Source organism: Rana temporaria, chromosome 1 (assembly GCF_905171775.1).
Source record: "Rana temporaria chromosome 1, aRanTem1.1, whole genome shotgun sequence".
Taxonomy (NCBI): domain Eukaryota; kingdom Metazoa; phylum Chordata; class Amphibia; order Anura; family Ranidae; genus Rana; species Rana temporaria.
Window position 1 is genome coordinate 553,190,226 of NC_053489.1, and position 25,424 is coordinate 553,215,649.

Consider the following 25,424-nt stretch of genomic DNA (forward strand, 5'->3'; position numbering starts at 1 on the left):
GCTCAGGTGTGAATGCAGCCTAAGGGTGTGCACACTTATGCAATCATATTATTATTTTTACTTCCACCTAAAATATTTCAGTTTGTTCAACTTGTACAGTTTATAGGTCACATTAAAGGTGAGAAAAGTTCTGAAATTTAATTTATCTCTTTCTCTTTTTTTTTTTTTTCTTCTTTAACTTTACAGAAACCTGTCATTTTAACAGGGGTGTGTGGACTTTTTATATCCACTGTATATTTCCCTGCATGGAACAGAACAGTCTCCAGTTTCATCCTAATTTTGTAAAACAAGCCATACATCTAAAGAAGGATATAGAAGAATGTCACTGAAATGAACTTGGATAAATATTTAAAGATCAACTGACTAGATAATTTCACTGTGAATAATTTAGTGCTTTGAGCAAACACAAACATCAATATGCCCTTGTTTTTTGGTACATGTTTTCAAGAATGGGCATTGCAAGATTAATGGATTTTAAAAGTGCCCTTTTACTTCAGTTTTTTTTTTCCGATACCACAGGACCCCTGTACTAACGTTTTCCATAAAATGGTGTATAATCTACCTATGTTTCCATGTAGGTCATTTTTGTTTTAGTACTGTATGCCTGTGTAAACATCCGATGTGTGGGGTTTTTTTTTTTTTTTTGGCAGTGGGGAGTGTTCACTTAGTACATAAAGTGAAGCTCCAGGTATGATCTTTTATGTCTACTTGCATTGGTCCAAGTATGGTGAAAGGTCTGGAGGAAAGAAGGCAAAGGAGAGAGATGATTGAAACCTCTTTTGATACAGTTGACCCTGCCCCCTCCTCCTCAAACGCCTTTGGTCTCCGTGACTGTAATCTTCGCTGGTTCTCTTCCTACTTATCCAAACGCACTTTTAACGTTGCTTACAATTCTACTTTCTCCTCTTCCTTTCTCTGTTGGGGTCCTCCAAGGTTCTGTTCTTGGACCTCTCCTCCCATTTTTTAATCTACACCTCCCCTCTGGATCAGCTGATAATCTTCCATGGCTTCCAATACCATATATATGCTGACGACACCCAAATCTATGTCTCTACCCCTCGTCTCACTCCCAACGTCTCCTCACATATCACTAATTTGATAAGAAATATCAGTCTGAATGTCACACCACTTCTCAAACTCAATCTATCCAAAAGCAAACTTTCCTCCCCCACTTGCCCCTTCCACTGATCTGTCAAAATCAATGGCACAACTATAAGCCCATCCCCACATGCTAAGGGCCTAGGTATAGTCCTGGACTCTTAACTCTTCTTCAAGCCCCACGTCCAATCGCTGTCCATATTTTGCGCAGAACGGAAGGGCACTCCAGCTGATTTCCCGATCAGCTGGCATGACATCACCATAGCGCATGGGCACATCGTAGGAGGGATTATTCGAAGTGAGATACCATTTCACGGGCACAATTGAATGCTATGCAAACAGCGGGACGATACCGTCATATTGTGCCTTTCTGTTGCAGCGCAGGTTTCCAGTGTGCCTGTCTGTGTTGCAGGGCAGGTTTGGTGTGTTGAACGATGTTTTGCCTGTGTCTAAGGGCGGCTTGCAACACAGACAAAACCCGCCCTGCAATAGCGAGGCACAATCTGACAAGTACAGTGTCCCTCCGTTCTTTGCATAGCTTTCAATTGTGCCCGTGAAATGGTATCTCCCGTTGGGGAAAAAAAAACTTCTAAGTTGTGCGCATGCGCTTCAGTGATGTAGGCAGGCCAGCTGATCAGGAAATCGGCTGGAGTGCCCTTCTGTTCTGCGCTTGTGCAGGCACTTTTCGACTGAGTGCACTATTCGATGGAACACCGGCTCAACCTCCAACTTCATATATATATATATATATATATATATATATATATATATATATATATAATATATACCCCTTTCTAACCAATGACACAACAAAGCTCTAAATTCCCTCCCTGGTCATTTTTGGCCTTGACCACTGCAACTCCCTTTTCATTGGCTTACCTCTACATAGTCTATTCCCACTTCTTCAATCCATCATAAATGCTGTTGCCAGACTTATCCACCTTGCCAATCGCTTTGTGTCTGCTATTCTTTTCTGTCAATCCCTCCACTGGCTTCCGCTCGCCCAACAAGTATTAACTTCAAAATACTTACTACTTACAAAGCCATCCCCAACTTGGCCCCCAGCTACATTACTAGCCTAGTCTCAAAATGCCAACCTAATAATTCTCTTCATTCCTCTCAAGACCTCCTGCTCTCACTCCCTCGCCTCCAGGACTTTTCCAGAGCCTTTCCAATCCTATGGAACTCCTTACCCCAATCGATTTTTATCACCTACGCTTTTAGACAATCCCTGAAAACCCTCCTGTTCAGAGAAGCCTATCCTACCCACACCTAACAACTATAAAAAAATAAAATAAAAAAAAATTCCATTAACTCATCCCCCACAGTACTGTCTGCCCTCATGTTGTAAAGCGCTGCACAAAACTGATGGTGCTATATAAATCCTGTAGAATAATAATAATAATTTTCAATATGAAGCAAGGATCAAGAACACAGGGACATGACCTCAATATAGCAGGAGGAAAGTTCAAAAGTAATCTTAAAGTATTTTTCTACCAAAAATAGTTTCTGTTGCCTGGAATAGACTTCCAGCAGAGGCAGTGAGTCAGTCACGAGTAAGTGTATTCAGACATACTCAGGACAGACCTAGATCTACACTCAAAAAAAGTTAAAGAATGGGGCAAACTCAATGGTCCACTTGGTCTTTTACCTGCAGTCACTCGTTATTGTTTCTATGACAGGCAACCTGTGGCAATAGCTGCAGTGTGCTATACAGGTTTGGGGCTGTGGTCCATTTCTGCTTCCCAGACTGAGGACCTCTGGATCCTGGCTTTTGACGCTGTTCACGGGGCATAGCACTCTATGCGGTTTAGTAATGCTTCTCAGTGCGTCCCGCTCCTCCTTCAACCCCCCCATCTGCATTTAGGTTCAACAGGGTGAGGTAATTGTGTCGCACCTCCTAGATCGTGTAGTTCTGCCCAGCCGAGAACATTTGCAGCATTTTCACTTTCATCTGCTACGGAGACACAGTTACAGGAACACAGATCGCTGTTTGGGGTGATTGCTCAGGATCAATGTAATAACCATGTCCTATTATTGACCCCACTCTAGAGGTAGACCGATATATCAGACGATATTTGGCCATTTTTGATAAATCGGCTGATTATTATCAAAATTAGGCCGATATTTTACACTGACCGCCGTTCCCCATCCCTTCTCCACACTCAGCGACTCGAGCAGCGTCAAGCGCCGCGCTGAGTGTGAAACTGACAAGTAACAGAGAGGAGCTGTCGGGGGTGGGCTGGACATGGCCGGGGTGGGCGGGACCCAGCAGCTATATTACACCAGCCAATATGATGGTATCTGGGCAGGCCGCTACGTGTATGTGGCCCGCCCCCTTTCTAAAGCAGCCCAATCATTGACTGGTGTAATTTAGCTGCTGGGTCCCGCCCACCCCCGACATCAAGCTGATCTCTCTCTCTCTCTCTCTCTCTCTCTCTCTCTCTCTCTCTCTCTCTCTCTCTCTCTCACCTGCCAATGCCATCTGTACTGAGGACATCAAGTGTGTGCTAGAGTGACAGAAGTAAGCAGGAAAGAGTGGAGTGGGTAGGGTTGTGTGTGTGTGTTCTCTTCTTCTTCTTCTTCTTTTTTTTTTTTTTTTTTTTTTTTTTCGCCCTGAAATATCGGCCACACAAATCGGCCATCGGCCGCCCCTATTTCTAAATATTGGCATCGGCCAGAGAAAAACCCATATCGGTCTACCTCTACCCCACTCCCTTCATATTACTTTAGCTCAGGGCTCAAAATTTCAAGCCCTGAGCTTCTAGCCAGGCCTCAAGTGTTACTCGCCACCAGTTGCCTCACCTAACCCATACACTGCCCCGCCCCTAATTCCGCCCCTAAAAACGCCCTTGTAGATTATCTCTTGGAATGACACTGTTAAATGTTTTATGCCGAATCAAGTTACACAATTAAATATTACCAACTACAACTTTAACAAAATGGGACAGGGCACTGAGGCAGACCAGAGGGACAGGGCACTGGGGGCAGACCAGAGGGACAGGGCACTGGGGGCAGACCAGAGGGACAGGGCACTGAGGCAGACCAGAGGGACAGGGCACTGGGGCAGACCAGAGGGACAGGGCACTGGGGCAGACCAGAGGGACAGGGCACTGGGGCAAACCAGAGGGACATGGCACTGGGGCAAACCAGAGGGATATGGATTGTTTTACTTCTGCAAATATTGCTCTCCCTCTTATGTACAAGACTCCCTCCTCCTCCTCTGCCTTCTCTCTAGAACCAGGTCTTTTCCCCCATTCTCTTGCTGTCTCCTCTGCAACCCCCATCCATCCTCCTCTCTCTCTCCCTCTCCTATTCTACCCACTCTCATAATCAGGAGCCCCTGTGTGCGGCTCCACACTTGCATGTCCCCACTTCCCCCTTTCATTGTCGGGCAGTGAGGAGAGGAGCTGCAGCACAGCGGGAGGGATACAATCCAGCACCGAGATTCACACACCTGCACAGCCATTGACACCATAGCACAGCGCACACTGACAGCGCACAGCATACTGCCGCTCTCTTGTCAGGGCAACTCTTGGTGAGCGCTGTGCTGAACCTGGGACACCCAGAGTGGTGATAATCGCAGTCCTCCAGCTCACTTGTTGCTTCCTGCTCTCTAGCTACATTGGTCGGGGAGGGGGGGCAGGCTATCAGGTCCCATGGCTTAACGAGAATTGTAAGGAGAGCACCTGTGTACTGCTCTGCATGTGTGTGGCTCACCCGACTACTTTTCCTGGGCACACACCTTTACTCTTCGGCCGCCAATCGCAGAGTGGCTCTAAGTGTAGTCACAGATTGGACTGTTGGTCATGCAGAACTGTTATCACTCGCCCCCAGCTTAAATCCACTCGCCAAATGCTAGCAGGCGAGTGGAAATTTTGAGGGCTGCTTTAGCTCCCTCTTGGTCACAGGTCAGTTGGCCTTTCTTGACAAAGCCCGAATTTCTCTGCCACCACATCTAATTCTTAAGAAAACTTTTAGCGTTTCTAGTACCTTCAGTTTCTAAAGACCAGAAATGCTACACCCTTCTTTTTCTTTGACCCTGTTCAGGAATCGGAACCTCCTTTTTTAATAGAAGTTTGAGAGTAACTTGGTTTGAGAGCATTTTGCAAGACTTGATATACAAGCGATGTCTTGATATAAGAGTAGCGTCACATCACAACTGAGTATAAAAGAGAATAGAGGCGCCTCTAAGTGTAGCAATATGGTTGCATTTAATGAAGGTACAACTTTTAGAAACTCGCGTGGTTAATTAAAACAGGCACATTGAAGTATACAGGCATCTGGGGTAAAGCGATCCACATAGACCTTTCTCTTCACCGCCATTGATGTCGTCCCTTCCACAAGCAGTTCAAGCCTCGCTTTCAGGTCGTTCTACTGCAGGGTAGTCTTCCCGGTCACGATTGCAGACGGATATCTGTGAGGATGAGTCTATGTGGACATCTTGACCCAGGATGCCTGCATACTGTGCCTCTCTGATCATTAACTATGTGAGTTGCTAAATGTTGTACCTTCATTAAATGAATCATTTTATGGTTACACAACTTATCACATTGCTTTAATCCTTTTTTATATGGACTATAGCCTGAAGGACTTGTGAATAAATGGTTGTGGAACAAATCATTTGCGTTTCCATTATTTATTATGGCAAAATTTGATTTGATATACAAGTGCTTTGGATTACAAGCATGCTTCCGGAACGAATTATGCTCGCAATCCAAGGTTTTACTGTATTAAGGACACTGATTTCGTAGCGGAGACAGTGGAAGATTTTCCCTCCTGCATTCTGTGAGGTACAATTATGGCTTTGATACAAATGTTTTCCACTGTGGACACTAAATGATGCGGTGTGAACGACCCCCTATATAGGTACAAAGAGACCGGCTAAGTCTATAAAATACTTTAGCATACAAACAATGATTGATTGCACACTTAGACTGGATCGACCCTGAAAGGTTTTATGCTCCTTTTAAGCTGGGATCTACACTATGGAAAAAGATTTTAAAAATAATTGGACTATTTTGGTAGTGGATCCTGCCATTGACCATAAGTGTAGCTGCTGACTTTTTTAATAAACACACTTGCCTGTCCCCATTGGTCAGGCAATCTTCTGGAACTTGTCCCAGAAGATTGCAAGGGGGGGGGGGGACAACTTCTGCTCGAGCAGAAGTGGGAGCAGGTACCTGTCAAAACTAAGTACCCCCCCCCCCCCAAGTTGACATGCCAAACGTGGCATATTTGGGGGAGAGAATTGCTTGGAGCAGAATTTCCCCTTCTGTGTGGACCTCCGCTTTAAACATTATATTGTAATGGCATACAGTGAATGGCTGCAATTTGCACATATAATATGGATAGAATAACGTTTTTTAAAATGTTTGGAATTTTCATTTTAACAAGGTATTTAAAAGCTACCAAATAAATATATTATATAAAAATGTGTGTCATATTTTAAAAAGTGGCTTTATTTTTTTTTTTTCTTTTTGGCTTGCATGTGGTGTAATCACACTTAAACCGTGTCCTATTGTTCCATCCTAGAGTTCATTTTGGAATGAATGGATCAATGCGCATTAATCCAGCAGAGAGGAAGGATAGAAGCGGAGCTCCAGCAGTTCTAGAAGTGCAGCTCACCAAGGATTTGATTTGCTTTTATGATTCCACGCTAGATGTCAGGTAATGCTTAGACCTCCCATCATTGTGTCTAATGGCTCCACAGCTATCCTATGGGTAAAAAAAAAAAAGCATAAAAACAAACGTGTGTGTAATTTATTATTAAGGGGACCAAAAAATGTATACACACTTCCACATGAAAAATGTATGTATACAAATGTTATTACTAGATTTATATAAACATCAAAGGGGATCAGTAAGTCATGTTTTGAATAATGTAGTCACATTAGGTGCTCATAGTGGTCACAATTGACATCCAGAAACTTTTTTTTTTTTTGATTTTGTTGAACTCGTGCATGAACAACATTGACTAGAGTGGCTACAGAAATTACTCTGCATGATGTTTCATACCTCATAGGACCCTACTCCCACAACATGTCACCCTTCAAAATTGCACACACTGGTGAAATGGCACCAAACTTTGCTACTTAAAAATCTCCATAGGCAACGCTTTAAATATTTTTACTGGTTACATCTTTTTAGTTGGAGAAGAGCTCTAGGGCCAAAAGTATTGCTCTCGCTCTAACGTTCGCAGCGATACCTCACATGTGTGGCTTTAACACCGTTTCCATATGTGGGCGGGACTTGCGTGTGCGGTCGCTTCTGTATACGAGCACGCAGGAACAGGGGGCGCTTTAAATTTTTTTTTTTTTTTTTTTTTTTATTGTTCGTTTTACTTTTATTTTAGTTTTACACGTTTTTCCCCAAAAATAAATGTTTTGATCACTTTTATTCCTATTACAAGGAATGTAAACATCCCTTGTAATAGGAATATAGCATGACAGGTCCTCTTTACAGTGAGATGTGGGGTCAATAAGACCCCACATCTCACCTCTAGGCTGGAATGCCTGGAAAAAAAAAATCGCCGGCTGAAAAAAATGATATCTGAATGATGCCTGTAGCTGCAGGCATCATTCAGATATCCCTGCACAAAGTCAAGGACGTCATGACGGCCGGTGGGCGGGAAGTGGTTAAAACGCATTTTTTCCCCAGAGTATTAGCCGGGGTATTGCAGAGTATTAGCCGGGGTATTGCAGAGGATTGGTGCGGGGGGTATTGCAGAGTATTGGTGCGGGGGGGGGTATGCAGAGTATTGCGCAGGGGGGGGGTATGCAGAGTATTGCGCAGGGGGGGTGGGTATGCAGAGTATTGCGCAGGGGGTAATGCACAGTATTGCAGGGGGTTGCAGGGATGGATAAACCTGTGACTGCAATAGTCACAGATCCATCCACAGTGCTGCTGACACCCGTGCTCCCCCTCTCACACTGTACGGATATCGCTCCGTCATTGGACGGAGCGATCACGTGGTAAACGGCCGCTATCAGCGGCAATTTACCGCGATTCGTTATCGGCCCTCTGGACCCGACGGCCACAGACATTCCCGTGTGCGCGCCCCAGGGGGCGCGCGGGAGAGCGACTCTGGGAGGACGTCAATGTACGCCCTCCCAGAGTTAAGCAACTGCCCTGTAGACGTATATTGTCTATAGGGCGGTGATTAAGTGGTTAAAGGAAACCATATCTTCCAGAGGGAGTGTAACGTGTCTTACCAGCCTCATTAAAGCAGCATCAATCAAAGGAGCTGATTCTAAATGTTTCACCTCTTCACTCTTGAATGGGTACATCTTTGCTACTTTAGAGAGCAACGAGTTTTTCCTCTCTACGCCAGCCCACTCATCAGTAATAATTTCTCCAAGTTCACACAAAAGGGGAAAGTTTTGGCGCTCCTTCTTGAGTTGTTTAAAGTACTTCCTTTTGCTTAGAAGGTGCTTCTACCGGATCTTCCCATTTTAAAGCGACTTTGACTGCTTTAACCAGGTTAGGTACTAGGGGAAAAATCAAACCCTGTGGTATTAACACTTTCTGCTTCACTAGCCGAGGATTCACTTGGGGAGCGGTTACGCTGAGATGGGCCCGGAGCTTCAGGGTCATCCTGCACAAGCACTGGCGCTGGGTCAACAGGAGAAATGATACTGCAGCTGGAATCGGATTTGTTCAGGGACACCTGAACCACTCTTCTGACCAGAGCCTCAACTTGCTGGTCTCCATCTCCTCTTTCCCTTACAGCTCGGGAATAACACGGCTCACAGAGGGATTTGCCTTCCGAGACCTGAGCCTTGCATCCCCAGCAAACTCTTCTACCCGAGTGGCTGGAATGGCGGTAAGAATGACGCCCAGACGTGGATTTAGATTCCTCTCTATGGTGTCTAGAAGATGATCTGGGACGTCTAGAACTTGACCTGGAATGACGATGTTGAGACCTAGAGTTGTCGCTGTCTTCACGTGCCGAAGGCTGATGTTCAGACCTAGAGGGGCTGACGGGAACAAAATAGTTAACATGCTCCTAACTAATAACCCCAAACAGACAGGCAGAGAAAAGGAAATTCCATCCTACCTGCAGCGTAAGGGTTGGCCACAGGGGTGCGGCGACACATCCATGGCAGTGGGAGCACACAGTACTGCAAGCAACCAATTAGCACACAATAAGGGCAAGGCATGAATATAAACATTTAGCATAAGAACAAGCAGGAGAGCAGCACAGCCTCTTACCTCAAGGATAGAGATCTGCTGCTTAGCAATCGACGCTAGTAGGATGTGCCAAGGAATAGCTGTATCTGACAGCTACTTGAACCTGCCGCCCGTTGATGACGTCGCCACGCACATCACGCGCCTGCACTGTGTCCGGCGTGACCCCCACAGACCTCGAACGAGACTTGCGCATGCGCAGACCGCCAGAAAGCGACGAGGCTGGAACGCAAATGCGTTCCAGCGGCCATGGCCAGAAAAAAGCAAACCAAGCGGAGACAAAACGCACAAACGGCTGCCATAAGAGAAGCTATACATTACCACCAAGGCATCCCCTCGATCCTGCCTGGAACTGAGAGCAAAACTGCTCATACTGCACGGCCTGGGCATTTCAAAAGGGGGCCTCCTGCTAATAGCTAGGACGTTTGGCCATGTTGCCGCTTGCCTGCCTATGGCTGGCTAGTAAGCTCTTCAAGGCATCGCAATCACTGCCCGTGTCCACCCCGCTAATAGCTGAGACTTGTTGGACTCCAGAAACCACCTGAAACTTCAATCGTCACGTGAAAACCACCAGGACTGGACCGAGAGACATATTTAAGGTAAGACTACCTAGGTCCTAGGAGGAGGACAAAAAACGAACACGGTCTAGAAGCAAAGATTTATGGGAGTAGGGTCCTATGAGGTATGAGAGGCAGAATTAACCCACACGTAGGCTGCCATGGAGTCTGTCAGGAAATCTTGTTTTTGCTCTTGTAGGAATATTCCAAACATGGAATCCGTAATAATTGTTTTTCACTTGGCTAATAGAGGAGTCTGTAAGCTCCTGCTAAAACAAAGTAAAGCACTTGTATGTGAAATGCTGTGAAGCTGAAGCTCAGATTTGTGTACCTGTTTTGTCATTTTGTTTTTAAAATCATTTATAATAATAAAAAGAGAATCTATAAAAAATAACACTGCATCACTCGGTTTGCTTCAGTCATGCTCATGCTACATGTTAACATCAAGTAAGATTTTGTATGCAAGAAGGAATTCAACTGTACTACTGTAGCTTGTAAAATATCCATTGCTCCCAATTATGCCCCGTACACACCATCACTTTATGTGATAAAAAAAAACAACGTTTTTAAAAACGTCACTTTAATTGACCGTGTGTGGGGGGAAAACGTTGTTTTATGTCTTGTAAAAAACGACCAAAAAAAATTGAAGCATGCTTCAATTTTATGTGTCGTTTTTCAAAACGTCGTTTTTTACTTCACAGAAATTGACCGTGTGTAGCAAAAAACGTTGTTTAAAAAGACGTTTTTACACCCGCGCATGCCCAGAAGCTAGTTATGAAGCGAGCTTCAATGGAAAAAGTGGTGAGAACGTAACCGCGCTTTGCTAGAACATTGTGAGAAAAACGATGGTGTGTAGGCAACTTCGTCTTTGAAAATTTAAGTTTCAAAAATGTCGTTTTTTACTTCACAGAAAATGTCGTTTTTTTTTTCATCACATAAAGTGATGGTGTGTACGCGGCATTAACGTATTCTACTTGTGATTTTCCTAAAGATGACTGTTCCTTGATGCGTTTTTTTTATATATATATATATATATATATATATATATATATATATATATATACATACACACACACACACACACACACACACACACACACACACACACACACACACACACACACATCAGATGTGTAGTACATAGAGTATGTGGGTTTTTTTTTTTTTTGGCTTAACCTGTTGCAGACTGTCATTAAAGTAAAAAAAGTCATCATTGTACACAGGGTGTCTCTTGTATATCCAGTCCATCTGCTCTGCTGCCGTGATCCCCCCTCCGCCACAGTATATGGCAATTCAGGTCTGATGAATCCTTGCCAAGTACATAGAGAAGATCCCGACAGCAGGAGTTGTAAAAGCAACCAAAATAAAAAAACAGTCCTGGCAATGTTTATCAACAACATTGCTCAGCTGCAAATACAGAAAGATCCAATGAAACCTTGTATCTTTCTGCTTATTCATCTACAGATTTATTTAGCAAAAAATAAAACCCCCAGTGGTGATTAAATAAAACCCCCAGTGGTGATTAAATACCACCAGAGGAAAGCTCTCTATTTATTTTATTTATTATATATATATATATATATATATATATATATATATATATATATATATATAATTTTATATTTGAACACCCTGCTATTTTGCAAGTTCTCCCACTTGGAAATCATGGAGGGGTCTGAAATTGTTATCGTAGGTGCATGTCCACTGTGAGAGACATAATCAAAAAAAAAATAATCCAGAAATCACAATGTATGATTTTTTTTTTAACTATTTATTTGTATGATACAGCTGCAAATAATTATTTGAACACCTGAGAAAATCAATGTTAATATTTGGTACAGTAGCCTTTGTTTGCAATTACAGAGGTCAAACGTTTCTTGTAGTTTTTCACCAGGTTTGCACACACTGGAGGAGGGATTTTGGCCCACTCCTCCACACAGATCTTCTCTACATCAGTCAGGTTTCTGGGCTCTCGCTGAGAAACACGGAGTTTGAGCTCCCTCCAAAGATTCTCTATTGGGTTTAGGTCTGGAGACTGGCTAGGCCACGCCAGAACCTTGATATGCTTCTTACAGAGCCACTCCTTGGTTATCCTGGCTGTGTGCTTCGGGTCATTGTCATGTTGGAAGACCCAGCCTCGACCCATCTTCAAAGCTCTAACTGAGGGAAGGAGGTTGTTGCCCAAAATCTCGCAATACATGGCCCCGGTCATCCTCTCCTTAATACAGTGCAGTCGCCCTGTCCCATGTGCAGAAATACACCCCCAAAGCATGATGCTACCACCCCCATGCTTCACAGTAGGGATGGTGTTCTTGGGATGGTACTCATCATTCTTCTTCCTCCAAACACGGTTAGTGGAATTATGACCAAAACGTTCTATTTTGGTCTCATCTGACCACATGACTTTCTCCCATGACTCCTCTGGATCATCCAAATGGTCATTGGCAAACTTAAGACGGGCCTTGACATGTGCTGGTTTAAGCAGGGGAACCTTCTGTGCCATGCATGATTTCAAACCATGACGTCTTAGTGTATTACCAACAGTAACCTTGGAAACGGTGGTCCCAGCTCTTTTTAGGTCATTGACCAGCTCCTCCCGTGTAGTCCTGGGCTGATTTCTCACCTTTCTTAGGATCATTGAGACCCCACGAGGTGAGATTTTGCATGGAGCCCCAGTCCTAGGGAGATTGACAGTCATGTTTAGCTTCTTCCATTTTCTAATGATTGCTCCAACAGTTGACCTTTTTTCACCAAGCTGCTTGGCAATTTCCCCGTAGCCCTTTCCAGCCTTGTGGAGGTGTACAATTTTGTCTCTAGTGTCTTTGGACAGCTCTTTGGTCTTGGCCATGTTAGTAGTTGGATTCTTACTGATTGTATGGGGTGGACAGGTGTCTTTATGCAGCTAATGACCTCAAACAGGTGCATCTAATTTAGGATAATAAATGGAGTGGAGGTGGACATTTTAAAGGCAGACTAACAGGTCTTTGAGGGTCAGAATTCTAGCTGATAGACAGGTGTTCAAATACTTATTTGCAGCTGTATCATACAAATAAATAGTTAAAAAATCATAAATTGTGATTTCTGGAATTTTTTTTTTTGATTATGTCTCTCACAGTGGACATGCACCTACAATGACAATTTCAGACCCCTCCTTGATTTCCAAGTGGGAGAACTTGCAAAATAGCAGGGTGTTCAAATACTTATTTTCCTCACTGTGTGTGTGTGTGTGTGTGTGTGTATGTATGTGTGTGTATATGTATATGTATATGTATATATATATATATATATATATATATATATATATATATATATATATATATATATATATATATATATATATATATATATATATATATATATATATATATATATATATATAAATTTTTTATATTCAACTTTTTAATTAACCACTTGCCCACCGCCGTATTGAAATATGACGGCGGCAGGAACCCCTTCGTCCCTCCGGGCAGTCATCATATGACGTCCTCGGCTTCCCGGCACTGTGGAGAGCGCACTCGCCACATCACTGGGGACTCGATGCGCGTGCCTGGCGGCTGCAATGTCTGCCGGGCCCCCGCGATTGCTCATCACAGATCCACATCCTGTCAGGGGAGAGGCAAACTGATCATATGTTCCTTGTATATAGGAACTAGAGGTCGACCGATATGGGTTTTTCTCTGGCCGATGCCGATATTTAGAAATTGTGGCGGCCGATATATGAAGACGATTTTTCATCTTTTTATGTTTTTTGGGCCGATATGTTAGGCCGATTTTTGTTTGTTTGTTTGTTTGTTTGTTTTTTGTTTGTTTTTTTTCTTCCCTTCATCTCATAAAATCTAAAAGTTAGACCCCTTTCACACTGGGGTGTTTTTCAGGCTAAAAATAGCACCTGTAAAGTGCCTCCAAAACGTCTCCCCTGCAGTCTCAGTGTGAACGCCCGAGATGGTGCACTGGCAGGACGTTAAAAAAAAAAAAAAAAAGTCCTGCAAGCAGCATCTTTGGAGCGGTGTATACTGCTCCTCCACTCCTGGCCATTAAAATAAATGGGCACTGCTGCCGAAGCGCCTGCAAAGCGCTTCTTCAGCTGTGCAGCGGTGCTACACGGACCCATTTAACCTCTTTATCGGCCGCTAGCTGGGTTATAAGTGCCCCGCTAGCAGCCGAATAGATGGTCCTGACTTGTCCTGGGCGCCCGCGATGTCGGTACCCAAAGCCGATCTCTCCCTCGGCTCTCGGGTGCTGCTCCGGCCATCTTAGGTAAGGGAATCGGGAAGCAGGCACAAAAACAGGTAATACAGACTTTTGGACGAAGAAAAAAAAACCAGGCTAACTTTACTAAAGTGTATTTTTTTACCCCCAAAATTGCGTTTGAAAGACCGCTGCACAAATACAGTGTGACATACAATATTTTAACAACCGCTATTTTATTCCCTTGGGTCTATTTTATTTTTCAAAATTGCAGTTTTTTTTGTTATTTAATTTTTGTTTATAGCGCAAATAATAAAAACCGCAGAGGTGGTGAAATACCACCAAATGAAAGCTCTGTGGGGGGGGGGGAATGATCAACATTTCATTTAGGTACAACGTTGCATGACCGCACAATTGTCATTCAAATTGTGACAGCGCTGAAGGCTGAAAATTGGCCTGGGCAGGAAGGGGGTGAAAATGCCCTGTATTGAAGTGGTTAATATCATGAATTTAAATGTGCAGTTTATTGTCCGCCATTATCAGCATCTTTTTGGCGCAAGGAAAATCCCAAAAAAATGCATCCCTTTTTTAAATTCTATGTATGTCTTCACACTGTTCAGTTGTGGTGTTAATCTTGCTTGTTGCATTTTTGGTCAGTTAAAAAAACGCACCAAAAATGCAGCAAGAACGCACACGTGTTATGATGCGTTTTTTTGAGTCCCATGACCTATGAAAAACCCCCCATAAATGCAGTAAAATCATGGTAATGTATCGGTGCATTTTTTTTTTTGTACTTGAATGCAGTTAAACACACTGTAAAACACAGGTTCTTATTTTAGGTTAAGGAAAATGTGGGGGGGGGGGGGGGGGGTGGAAAACCATTAAAAACTCACATGCAGGAAAGCATCTGAAACTGCGTTTCTATGGTGTGAACTGGCCCTAAAGTAAAGTGCAGAACATTTCAGTATCTCTTATGTTTCTCCTAAACGTTACTTTTTGTGGTTAACCACCCTATTTTTGGTTACTTTGAAATTTTGACCTCACTAAATGTAAGATTATTTGAAAATGTCTTCTTCCTTCTCAGGAACGCTTTGGAGTGTCAGGAAAAAGTGCGGTTATTTGAAGATCTGGATGTGTGCTCCTCGAAGTTCAGTTTTTCTAGAGCAGAGTGTGAGGTTAAGAAGCGGGGATGTCGGATGCTGTGTGACTTGCTCCTTGATCAAGCAGTGCTCCCTGGAGTTGGCAACATCATCAAAAATGAAGCCCTGTTTGATAGCGGCCTGCATCCAGCTGTACAGGTACAGTGCACTAACTTTTTATATATACATACATTTTTATATACTGTGTTTAATGTTCTATATTATAAATGATAAATATCCCGCCCTCCTCCTCCTAGACCAGCTTGTGTGACAGACAGGACACTGGCTCTATCACACAAGCTAGTCTAGGAGGAGGAGGGCGGGAAATTTATCACAGCGCGCCCAAACTGTTAACATTAACACTGTGATCTCCGTGACACAGCGGGATCGCTGTGTAACCCGCGATGCCTGTGGGGGCCGGATAAAAGTCCTCCGCGGGCCGCATGTGGCCCGCGGGCCATAGTTTGAGGACCCCTGTTCTATAATGTCAAATGTTTTACTGTTCTTTTGCTTTGCTGTTATCACAGGCTGGTTTACTAACAGATGGACAGATTAGCCATCTGGTGAAGATGACACGTGACTTTACGCTCCTCTTTTATAAGGTAATTATAAATATATATTGCAGTATTTGTTAAAAAAAGCACTGTGGAATAAACTCTCCGTACATTAAATTTTCTGTTCTTGCAGTGTCGAAAGAATGGCTCAGCTCTTTACAAGCATTACAAAGTATATAAAAAATCTAACTGTGGCCAGTGTGGTACAAAGATCACAGTATGTCGCCTGGGAGAACACAACAGAATGACCTATTTTTGCTCAAAGTGCCAAAAGGATAAACCTCAGCAGCTTGATCCGAGGTATACAGCAGATTTTGCAGTTACTGTATGTTATTAAAAAATGCAACAAATATCACTTGTTCTTTCAGATTTTAAAAGTAGAACTAAGACTGCTTTCTACCAAGTATGAGAAGGGAATTATCTGTATGCAGCTGAAGCTGGATACAGTTTATACAGCACTTGGTGAAGGAAGTAGTTTGCTCTGACCAGCTTGGTTCAAACAAGCTATTTAAAATGGCATGTCTTTTTATACCTTCTTGGTGTTTAACTTTAAATATATTTCAGCTTATCTATCTTTAGATTTGGTGGCTTTTTTTTTTTGGGGGGGGGGGGGGGTTAAAAATAACAAACATGTTATACTTACCTGCTCTGTGCAGTGGTTGTGCACAGAGCAGCCCAGATCCTCCTCTTCTCTGTTCCCTCGCCAGTGCTCCTTGCACCACCCTTTGGCCTCATAGCAAGCAACTTGCTATGGGGGCACCCAAGCCAAGCCTGCTGCTCTGTGTGTCCATTAGGACATGGAGCCACAGGTCAGCCCAAACCCATCTCTCCTCATTGACTCGCTGACTTTGACTCAGCCAATCAGGAGTGTCCCGGACAGTCGAGTATCTTGTGCAACATGGCTGGATCAAGATGGGGCTCAGGTTTTTTTTTTTTTTTTTTTTTTTATAGCAAAGTACTTCATTGATTTGCTGCAAGAAGGTTGATTATATTAAATTTCCAGTAGGGTTTATGAAGGTCGCCGGTTACCTTTTTTTTTTTTTTTTTTTTTTTTTTTTTTAAAACAATATATTCTTGATCATTGTGGTTTGAATAGGTTTCTCTGCCTTGGCCAGCTCAATGAATTTAGCATTGTCCTGGGTCCCATGCCACCATCTTCCACTCTTATCAGGAGATGGCTGTCTCTTCAAGGTTCTTGTATGGCATGCCACTGGATCTGCCTCCTCCAGCTGCTTTTTCTTTATCGTACATCACGGGACACAGAGCGGCATTCATTACTATATGGGTTATATGGAGTACCTTCAGGTGTAGACACTGGCAATCTCAAACAGGAAATGCCCCTCCCTATATAACCCCCTCCCATAGGAGGAGTACCTCAGTTTTTCCGCCAGTGTCTTAGGTGTTAGTCATGGTTTAGCTTGCCTCCACATCCTTGGGATTAGGTGAGCTAACCGGTTCTGTCCAAAAAAGCCTCAGCGCTAAAGTGGTCAGTAACCGGACCCCAAACCCTTGGGGTATAGCCCATAATGCTTTTCTTTTTAGAGAGCTGGACCCTGGGCCCAGAACTTAGAAACCTTTGGGTGCCTAATGTTTCTGTTGCCAGAGTGCTATATGGGCCCAGGACAGTGGATCCTTCATAGGAACCCAGGGCCTGAAGGTCTAGACATCCCCACCGAGATGGGGGAAGATTGGGCCTCTTGCTTGGCAAAGTCCTGCGGCATGGAGCAGGTAAGTGAGGGGAAAAACTTGCGGAACTTGGTTCTTAGCAGGTTTTTTCTGGGGGGTCACAGGGGACATGCCTAAAGTTATGCACTGCATCTGGCAAACTAGTCACATATCATAAAGATAGGATGGCTCTATATTTATTATTCCCCATAAGATGTGACCTCCCTTGTAGTGTTGGAAAAGCATTGAGTGGGGCCTGTGTTATATAAAAATATATGTGTGTGTCAGAGAGCTGTGCTTACCTGCAAGCCTCCAGGCGATGCTCCATTCAGTCTTCCTCCTCACGGCCTGCAAAGCAGGCAAAACGCCGACCTCCTCATGGTTCCAGGCTGCAGGCTGCAGTTTGCTGGAGCAGAGAGGTCCCTTCCTCCCAACCCCACCCCCCCCCTGTCGGGAGGGGCATTTCCTGTTTGAGATTGCTGGGGGGGAAGGGCGGGTCAGTGGCTTAAGGAAGGGGCGGCCCTTCCTTGTTTGTTCCATATAGCTCATTCAATACTTTGGAACTGAGGAGGAAAGACCAGAACGGCAAGCACGGGGCGCCGAGGACACACAGTGGCCAGAAAGAATATTGCAGTCTTCAGAAAGACTGTTTTCAAGCCTAGGAATAGGCTGTTTCTTTTCCATCTCATAGTTTTTCTTGCAATACTACTCAGGGGGACAGAATGTTTGTTTTTTCTTTCCTAGATTTGAAAAAAAAAAAAAAAAAAAGATTTTTTTTTGAAAAAAAAAAAAAAAAGTGTCATCTAGGGGAGAGGAAGCATTTTTTATCCCCCAAACAGGTGTTTGGGCATTTAACTATTTATAAGTCCCAGGTACCAATAAGTAGCAGGTGTACCTCGGTATTGTACCATGGCATCAAAAAACAAGGGTACAAGAGGTGGGGATTCCCCCAGAGAGTCTGAGGTCTCGGACAATGCTATGCCGCTGCTTTCCCCACAGGGAGCCTTGGGGCCATCGGGATCTGGGGCTGGAGCTGACGCGGGTCAGTCCAACCCTAAGATGGTCACGGAGGAGGTATTACTCACCTCTTTAAAAGAGATGCAGAAAAGCATGGGTAAAATGATAGCCGCAGCTATGCGGGGCAGTAAGCGGAATAGATCTCCGTCGCCCGAGCGCGGACCCTCAGAAGAGGAGGTCCTTTCCTCAGGGGAATTGGACGACCTCTTGGACAAGGACCAAGTAGGTTCAGGGATCGAAGATCCGGATACAGAGGAGTCTGGGGCAGTCTCCCTGAGGGAGAGCTGGTGGATTCAAGGATTGTCGGACTTGGTCCATAGGGCATTCAACTTGCCAGTACCAGATCTCCAGGTATCGACGGTTTCAGCTTTGGGCTCACTGAGGGCGCCTCAAAGCAATGCTGTGTTTCCGATCCATCCTCTATTAGAGGGAGTTTTGTTCCAAGATTGGAACAAGCCAGATAAGATCTTCTTACCACCTAAGAAGTTCTCTGTCCTATATCCTATGGAAGAAAATTTTTCCAAAAGATGGGCTACTCCTGCAGTGGACGCAGCCATCTCATGTGTTAACAAATCGTTAACATGCCCTGTAGAAAACATACAGGTGTTCAAGGATCCAGTTGATAAGCGCTTGGAAGCACTACTTAAGAACTCCTTCACTACTGCAGGGGCAGTAGTACAGCCAGCTGTGGCTGCGATTGGGGTCGCTCAAGCATTATCGGATCAATTTAAGCAGATGCTTAAACTTATTCCTGCCCAGCAGGCAGAAGAATTTTCGGATGTCCCTAAGGCCATATGTTTTACGGTAGACGCAATCAAGGATTCTATCCAGCAAGCGTCACGTTTATCGTTATCCCTTATCCATATGAGAAGACTCTTATGGTTAAAAAGCTGGGAGGCTGAGCCCCCATGCAAGAAGCTCCTGGTAGGGTTCCCCTTCCATGGAGGACGACTCTTCGGAGAAGACCTAGATAAATACATTCAGACCATTTCAAACGGCAAGAGTACTCTCTTGCCAACTAAGAAGAAGGTTCAGGGGCCTGCGTTTAAACGACAGTATTCCCCTGGGCAGGGGCCCTCTAATGCCAAGCAGTATCGACGGCCTCCTGCAAAAGCAAACTTCGGCTTCAACAGCAAATCACAAGGACAGGCTGTTAGAGGCAAAAGGCAGTGGTTTCGCAAACCAGCAAAACCAGCCCCCAAGCCAACCTTATGAAGGGGCGCCCCCACCCACGAAGGTGGGGGGAAGGCTGCGACTCTTTTCAGAGATTTGGGAAGCCAGCATTCCCGACGAGTGGGTACGGTCTTCCGTGGCCACAGGCTACAAATTAGATTTCCTAAGGTTTCCTCCTCCTCATTTCCAGGAGTCGAGGATTCCAAACGATCCGCCTCGGATTCCGGCCAGTCCTGGAACAGGGGCTGGGTTTCTACTCCAACCTATTCATCATCCCCAATGGAGATGTCAGGCCAATTTTGGACCTAAAGATGGTAAATGCATATCTAAAGATCCGCTCATTTCGGATGGAATCCGTGCGGTCAGCAGCTGCCACACTCCAGAAGGACGACTTCATGGCGTCCATAGACATAAAGGATGCCTACCTTCATGTTCCAATTTATCAGCCACATCAAAGATATCTACGCTTCATGGTGGCTTCGCGTCACTTCCAATTCGTGGCGCTTCCCTTCGGGTTGGCTACGGCCCCCCGGGTGTTCACGAAGGTCCTAGCTCCGATCCTAGCCAAGCTAAGGATCCAAGGGGTCACGATCCTAGCATACCTGGACGACCTCCTAGTCATAGACCACTCGTCTCCCGGCTTGGAGCGAGCAGTGGCCCTCACGGTCCAATACCTCGAGAGGTTCGGCTGGGTCCTAAATCGAGAAAAGTCAGCTTTCCAGCCCACAAGGCAGTTGGAATATCTCGGCATGAGATTAGACACAGAACAACAAGGAGTGTTCCTACCTCTGAGGAAGGTAAAAGCCATCAAGGAATTAATCCTACTGGTTCTAAGCAAGAAAGAACCGACTATTCGCCTATGTATGAGGTTACTAGGCAAGATGGTGGCCACGTTCGAGGCGGTACCATACGCCCAGAGCCACACTCGCATCCTACAGGCAGCCATCCTGTCAGCATGGAGCAGAAGGCCACAGGCCTTGGATATCCCGTTGCCGCTCTTATCAAGAGTCCGACAAAGTCTGTGTTGGTGGTTAGACCCTCAGAATCTACTGAAGGGGAAGTCTTTCAGCCCAGTGGCTTGGAAGATAGTGACCACAGACGCCAGCCTGACGGGCTGGGGAGCAATTTTGGATGGTTGCACTCGCCAAGGTACTTGGGCAAAGCCAGAGAAGCAGTTGCCCATCAACATCTTGGAGCTCAGAGCTGCTCGACTAGCCCTCAGGGCTTGGACGTCAAAATTGCAGGGGTTCCCGGTGAGAATTCAATCAGACAATGCCACGGCCGTGGCATACATAAATCACCAAGGGGGAACCAGGAGTCAAGCCGCTCAGAGAGAGGTGAGCTTGATTCTCCTATGGGCAGAGGCGCATGTGCCCTGCATATCGGCAATATTCATTCCAGGAGTGGACAACTTTCAGGCGGACTTCTTAAGCCGCCAGACTCTATGGCCGGGGGAATGGTCTCTGCATCCACAAGTCTTTCAAGCACTCTGCCAAAGATGGGGAGTGCCGGACGTGGATATCATGGCATCGAGACTCAACAAGAAACTAGACAGGTTCATATCCCGCTCAAGGGATCCGATGGCCTGCGGAACCGATGCGTTGGTTTGCCCTTGGCATCAGTTCAAACTTCTTTATGCGTTTCCCCCGCTCCAGTTACTACCCCGCCTGCTGCGCAGGATCCGGGTGGAACACATACCAGTCATCCTGGTAACTCCAGCATGGCCCAGAAGGGCATGGTACTCACTCATCCTAAAGATGGTAGTGGGAGACCCTTGGACTCTTCCTCTACGGCCAGACCTGCTATCGCAAGGTCCGATCCTCCACCCTGCCTTACGGCATCTAAATTTGACGGCCTGGAAGCTGAATCCCTGATTCTCAGGGGTAGAGGTCTGTCTCAGAAAGTAGTCTCTACCCTAATCAGAGCCAGGAAACCGGTCTCTAGGGTGATTTATTACAGGGTCTGGAAGGCCTATGTAGGCTGGTGTGAGTCCAAGCGATGGCTTTTCTTGCAAATTTACCATCGATAGAGTATTAAGTTTTCTCCAGCTAGGAGTGGATAAAGGATTGGCATTAAGCACAATCAAAGGACAGATTTCTGCTCTGTCAGTGTGGTTTCAGCGGCCGCTGGCCACCCACTCGCTGGTTAAGACCTTCCTTCAAGGGGTCTTACGTATTAGACCTCCAGTTAAATCCCCGCTTTGTCCGTGGGATTTAAATCTTGTTCTGTCAAGTTTACAGAAACAACCGTTTGAGCCGTTGGCTGAAATTCCTTTGGTTCTACTGACAAGGAAGTTAGTATTTTTGGTTGCCATAGTTTCCGCAAGAAGAGTTTCGGAGCTAGCGGCCTTATCCTGTAAGGAACCATATCTTGTTTTTCATAAGGACAGGGTCGTTCTCCGCCCTCATCCTTCCTTCCTACCGAAGGTCATATCCAGTTTTCATTTGAACCAGGATTTGGTATTACCATCCTTCTTCCCTAAACCTACTTCCAGAAAGGAAGGGTTGCTGCATACCTTGGATATTGTCAGGGCCATGAAGGCCTATCTTAAAGCTACAAAGAAGATCCGGAAAACAGATGTGCTGTTCATTCTACCTGAGGGGCCCAAGAAGGGGCAGGCAGCTGCAAAATCCACCATTTCTAGGTGGATTAAGCAATTAATCACTCAGGCCTACGGCTTGAAAGGGTTGCCTCCTCCAGTATCATTAAAGGCTCATTCTACTAGAGCCATGGGCGCCTCCTGGGCAGCACACCACCAGATCTCTATGGCTCAAGTTTGCAAGGCGGCAACCCGGTCTTCTGTCCACACGTTTACAAAATTCTACAAGTTGGACGTAAGAAGGAATACTGATACTGCCTTCGGGCAGGCAGTGCTGCAGGCTGCAGTTTGAGACCCTCGGATTCCGGGGGCTCTTTTTTGAGTTAAATTTAAAATTTAAAATTATTTTTCTCAACTAAGTTGGATTTATTATGATTTGAGTATATCTCTAAATTAAATCCTTTTGTCTTGGAGATGTTCTCCCTCCCCTCATTGTAAGCATTGCTTTGGGACATCCCATATAGTAATGAATGCCGCTCTGTGTCCCGTGATGTACGATAAAGAAAAAGAGATTTTTAATACAGCTTACCTGTAAAATCTTTTTCTTGGAGTACATCACGGGACACAGAGCTCCCACCCCTCTTTTTTGAGGACCATTTTGGGAGGCATACTGCTTGCTACAAAACTGAGGTACTCCTCCTATGGGAGGGGGTTATATAGGGAGGGGCATTTCCTGTTTGAGATTGCCAGTGTCTACACCTGAAGGTACTCCATATAACCCATATAGTAATGAATGCCGCTCTGTGTCCCGTGATGTACTCCAAGAAAAAGATTTTACAGGTAAGCTGTATTAAAAATCTCTTTATTTAGGCTGAAGCCTTCTGGGATATATGACATGGATATATCGGGGAGCTGCTGGAGTGAAGTAAACCTCATTCTTGCCTAGGGGAGAATGGAAGGAGAAGGCAATGTGCTGTTGTGCAGTAGTGTAAAGTAGGGCTGCAACTAACAATTATTTTCATAATCTATTAGTTGGCCGATTATTGTTTCGATTAATCGACTAATCTTAAAAAAAAAGTGTGGTGTACAATTTTTAGTTAATATGTAAATAAAAAAAAAAAGGCAATTTATTCTTAAATATCCATACACGGTGGTAATGCCTTCTATTACCTCCACTTTCTCGAGTCGTCTTCCAGGACGGCACCTTGAGAGTAGACTGGCTTCACCTGACAGGAAACACAATCAAAAAGAGGTTTAAAAACCCCGCCCCTCCCCGTGCACCTCAGTTCATGATTGTGTTTCCCCCAGCGAAACGTTTTTTTGTTTTTCCAAAAAGACCTAAGGCCTGGGGCTGGTGGTCCCCCTCTTGGAAGGTGAGCCATGGGTCCTGGGAGGCCTTGAGCTCAGTGAGGCTATTGCCTGTCCAGAGGGTCTCCCTGTATTGAGGGGGGGGGGGGAGCTGAAGGAAAAACCATGTTTGGAAACCCCCCCCGGCTAGGTGTATCTGGGATAGTGGCTATCTCAGAACACCTAGGTGGCTGGAATCCCTCTCTCCCGAGCGTCTTCCTACCTGCTGGGCCGGGTAAAGGTGCATCTCCGTGCTGTGGAATCGGCTGCTGTTCTCCCAGGCTCGTTTCTCGATGGAGCCAGCATTCGACGCTGCATCGATGGCGGCGCAGGGTGATGACGTACTTCCGGTTCCGGTCTTCACCAAAATGGCGGCCGCCATCGGCGTTAGCACACACACACACGGAGCGCAGCAGGGGAGAGAGTGGCGCCCGATTCGACGGTGCCATGGAGCGTGAGGACCGCCAGGCACTAACCACTGCTGCAGAGGAAGCCACCAGGGGTGAGTCTACCTCTAAAAAACCTCATTGGGGCACTTGGACTGGGTCCTTATTCCCCACACACCCCCCTTCCCTTCCCCTACTCCTTTTGTATTAAAGCCTCTGTCTTTTACTTTCAGGGGAAGAGGTTATTGCCCAGGGGGAGGCTTCTAGTGTTTCTGCTAAACATACATCTAAAGCTAAAAGATGTGGGAATTGTAGCATTAAGCTAGCCACAGATTATTCCAAGCTTTTGTGTGCCAAGTGCATTCAAAAACTCACAGGGAAGGAAACTTCGCTAATAATGAAAGAATTCCTGACGGTTCAGTCAGAGATGCTTTCCACATTAAAGGAGTTTAAGGAAGTCTTAAAACCCAAAGGACCTGATCCCCTAGCAGCTGGACCCTCCTCACAGGAAAGCTTATCCACCTCGGCTCCAAAATTATTGAGGGCTAGGGACGTTCTTCTGTCAGACTCTGAGGATTCAGAGGCTCAGGAAGAAGGTCTCATTGATAGCCAGACAGATGAGGAGGATGAAGATGCTAGATCAGGCAAATTCATTTTTTCAGCAAATGACATGGGTGGTTTACTGGCGGCTATCTATACCTCTGAGGGGATTCAGCAGCCGGCCGAACTAGTGTCAGCACAGGATAAGATGTACCAGGGTTTGGCTAAACCCCAGCCAAAGGTTATCCCAGTTCACCAATCTCTTCAGGACTTAGTTCTAAGAGAGTGGGCTGAACCTGAAAAGAAGTTACTTAGGTACAAAACCTGGAAAAGGCGCTGTCCCTTTAAGGAGGAACTAGAAAACAAATTTTTCAAAGTCCCTAAACTAGACGCTTCCCTAGCTCAACTGTCTAGACAGTCTGACCTTTCCTTTGAGGATGCTGGGAATTTAAAAGATTCACTAGACAGACGGGCAGAGACCTCCCTTCGCAGGGCCTGGGAGGCTAATGCGGCAGCCCTTGGGCCCGCCCTGGCCTCATCCTGCATTGCCAGAAATACGGATACCTGGCTATCCAGGATGTTGGAACATATCCCGCAGACTTCAAAGTTTAAGGATATCCGAGATTCCCTTAGAGTCATAGGTAGCGCTGTCGCTTATCTAGCAGACGCATCAATTGAGTCCGCTCGAGCCTCTGCTAAAACGGGCGCTCTTATTAACGCCTCAAGAAGGGCACTATGGCTCAAAACATGGGAAGGAGATTTGGCCTCCAAATCCCGTCTCTGTGCCCTGCCCTTTGAGGGATCCCTCCTCTTTGGGACAGGTTTAGACCAGGCTCTAACTAGGGCCTCAGAAAAGGGTAAACGGTTCCCTCCCAAACCTAAACAAAATAGGAGGAGATTTTTTCGAGGCCCCCAGAATAAAAACCGACCTTCAGACCGAAGAGCGGCCTTTAATAGGAGGTGGATCACAGGAAAGGATAAACCAAAAGGGGGAATCCTTTTCCCTGATCCTAAACCCGCTGGGAAAGACT

General features: G+C 45.3%; 1 protein-coding gene across 3 annotated transcripts in view; it reads left to right on the top strand.

Annotated features, from left to right (window-relative positions):
- Positions 1-25,424, top strand: part of NEIL3 (nei like DNA glycosylase 3) — a 75,379-nt gene that overhangs the window by 19,108 nt on the left and 30,847 nt on the right. For all 3 annotated transcript variants that reach the window (XM_040333758.1, XM_040333751.1, XM_040333768.1), the window contains exons 3-6: positions 6,634-6,768; positions 15,118-15,331; positions 15,700-15,774; positions 15,860-16,026. In XM_040333758.1, coding sequence (XP_040189692.1) covers positions 6,634-6,768; positions 15,118-15,331; positions 15,700-15,774; positions 15,860-16,026 — 591 coding nt within the window. The remainder of the gene's footprint in view (positions 1-6,633; positions 6,769-15,117; positions 15,332-15,699; positions 15,775-15,859; positions 16,027-25,424) is intronic.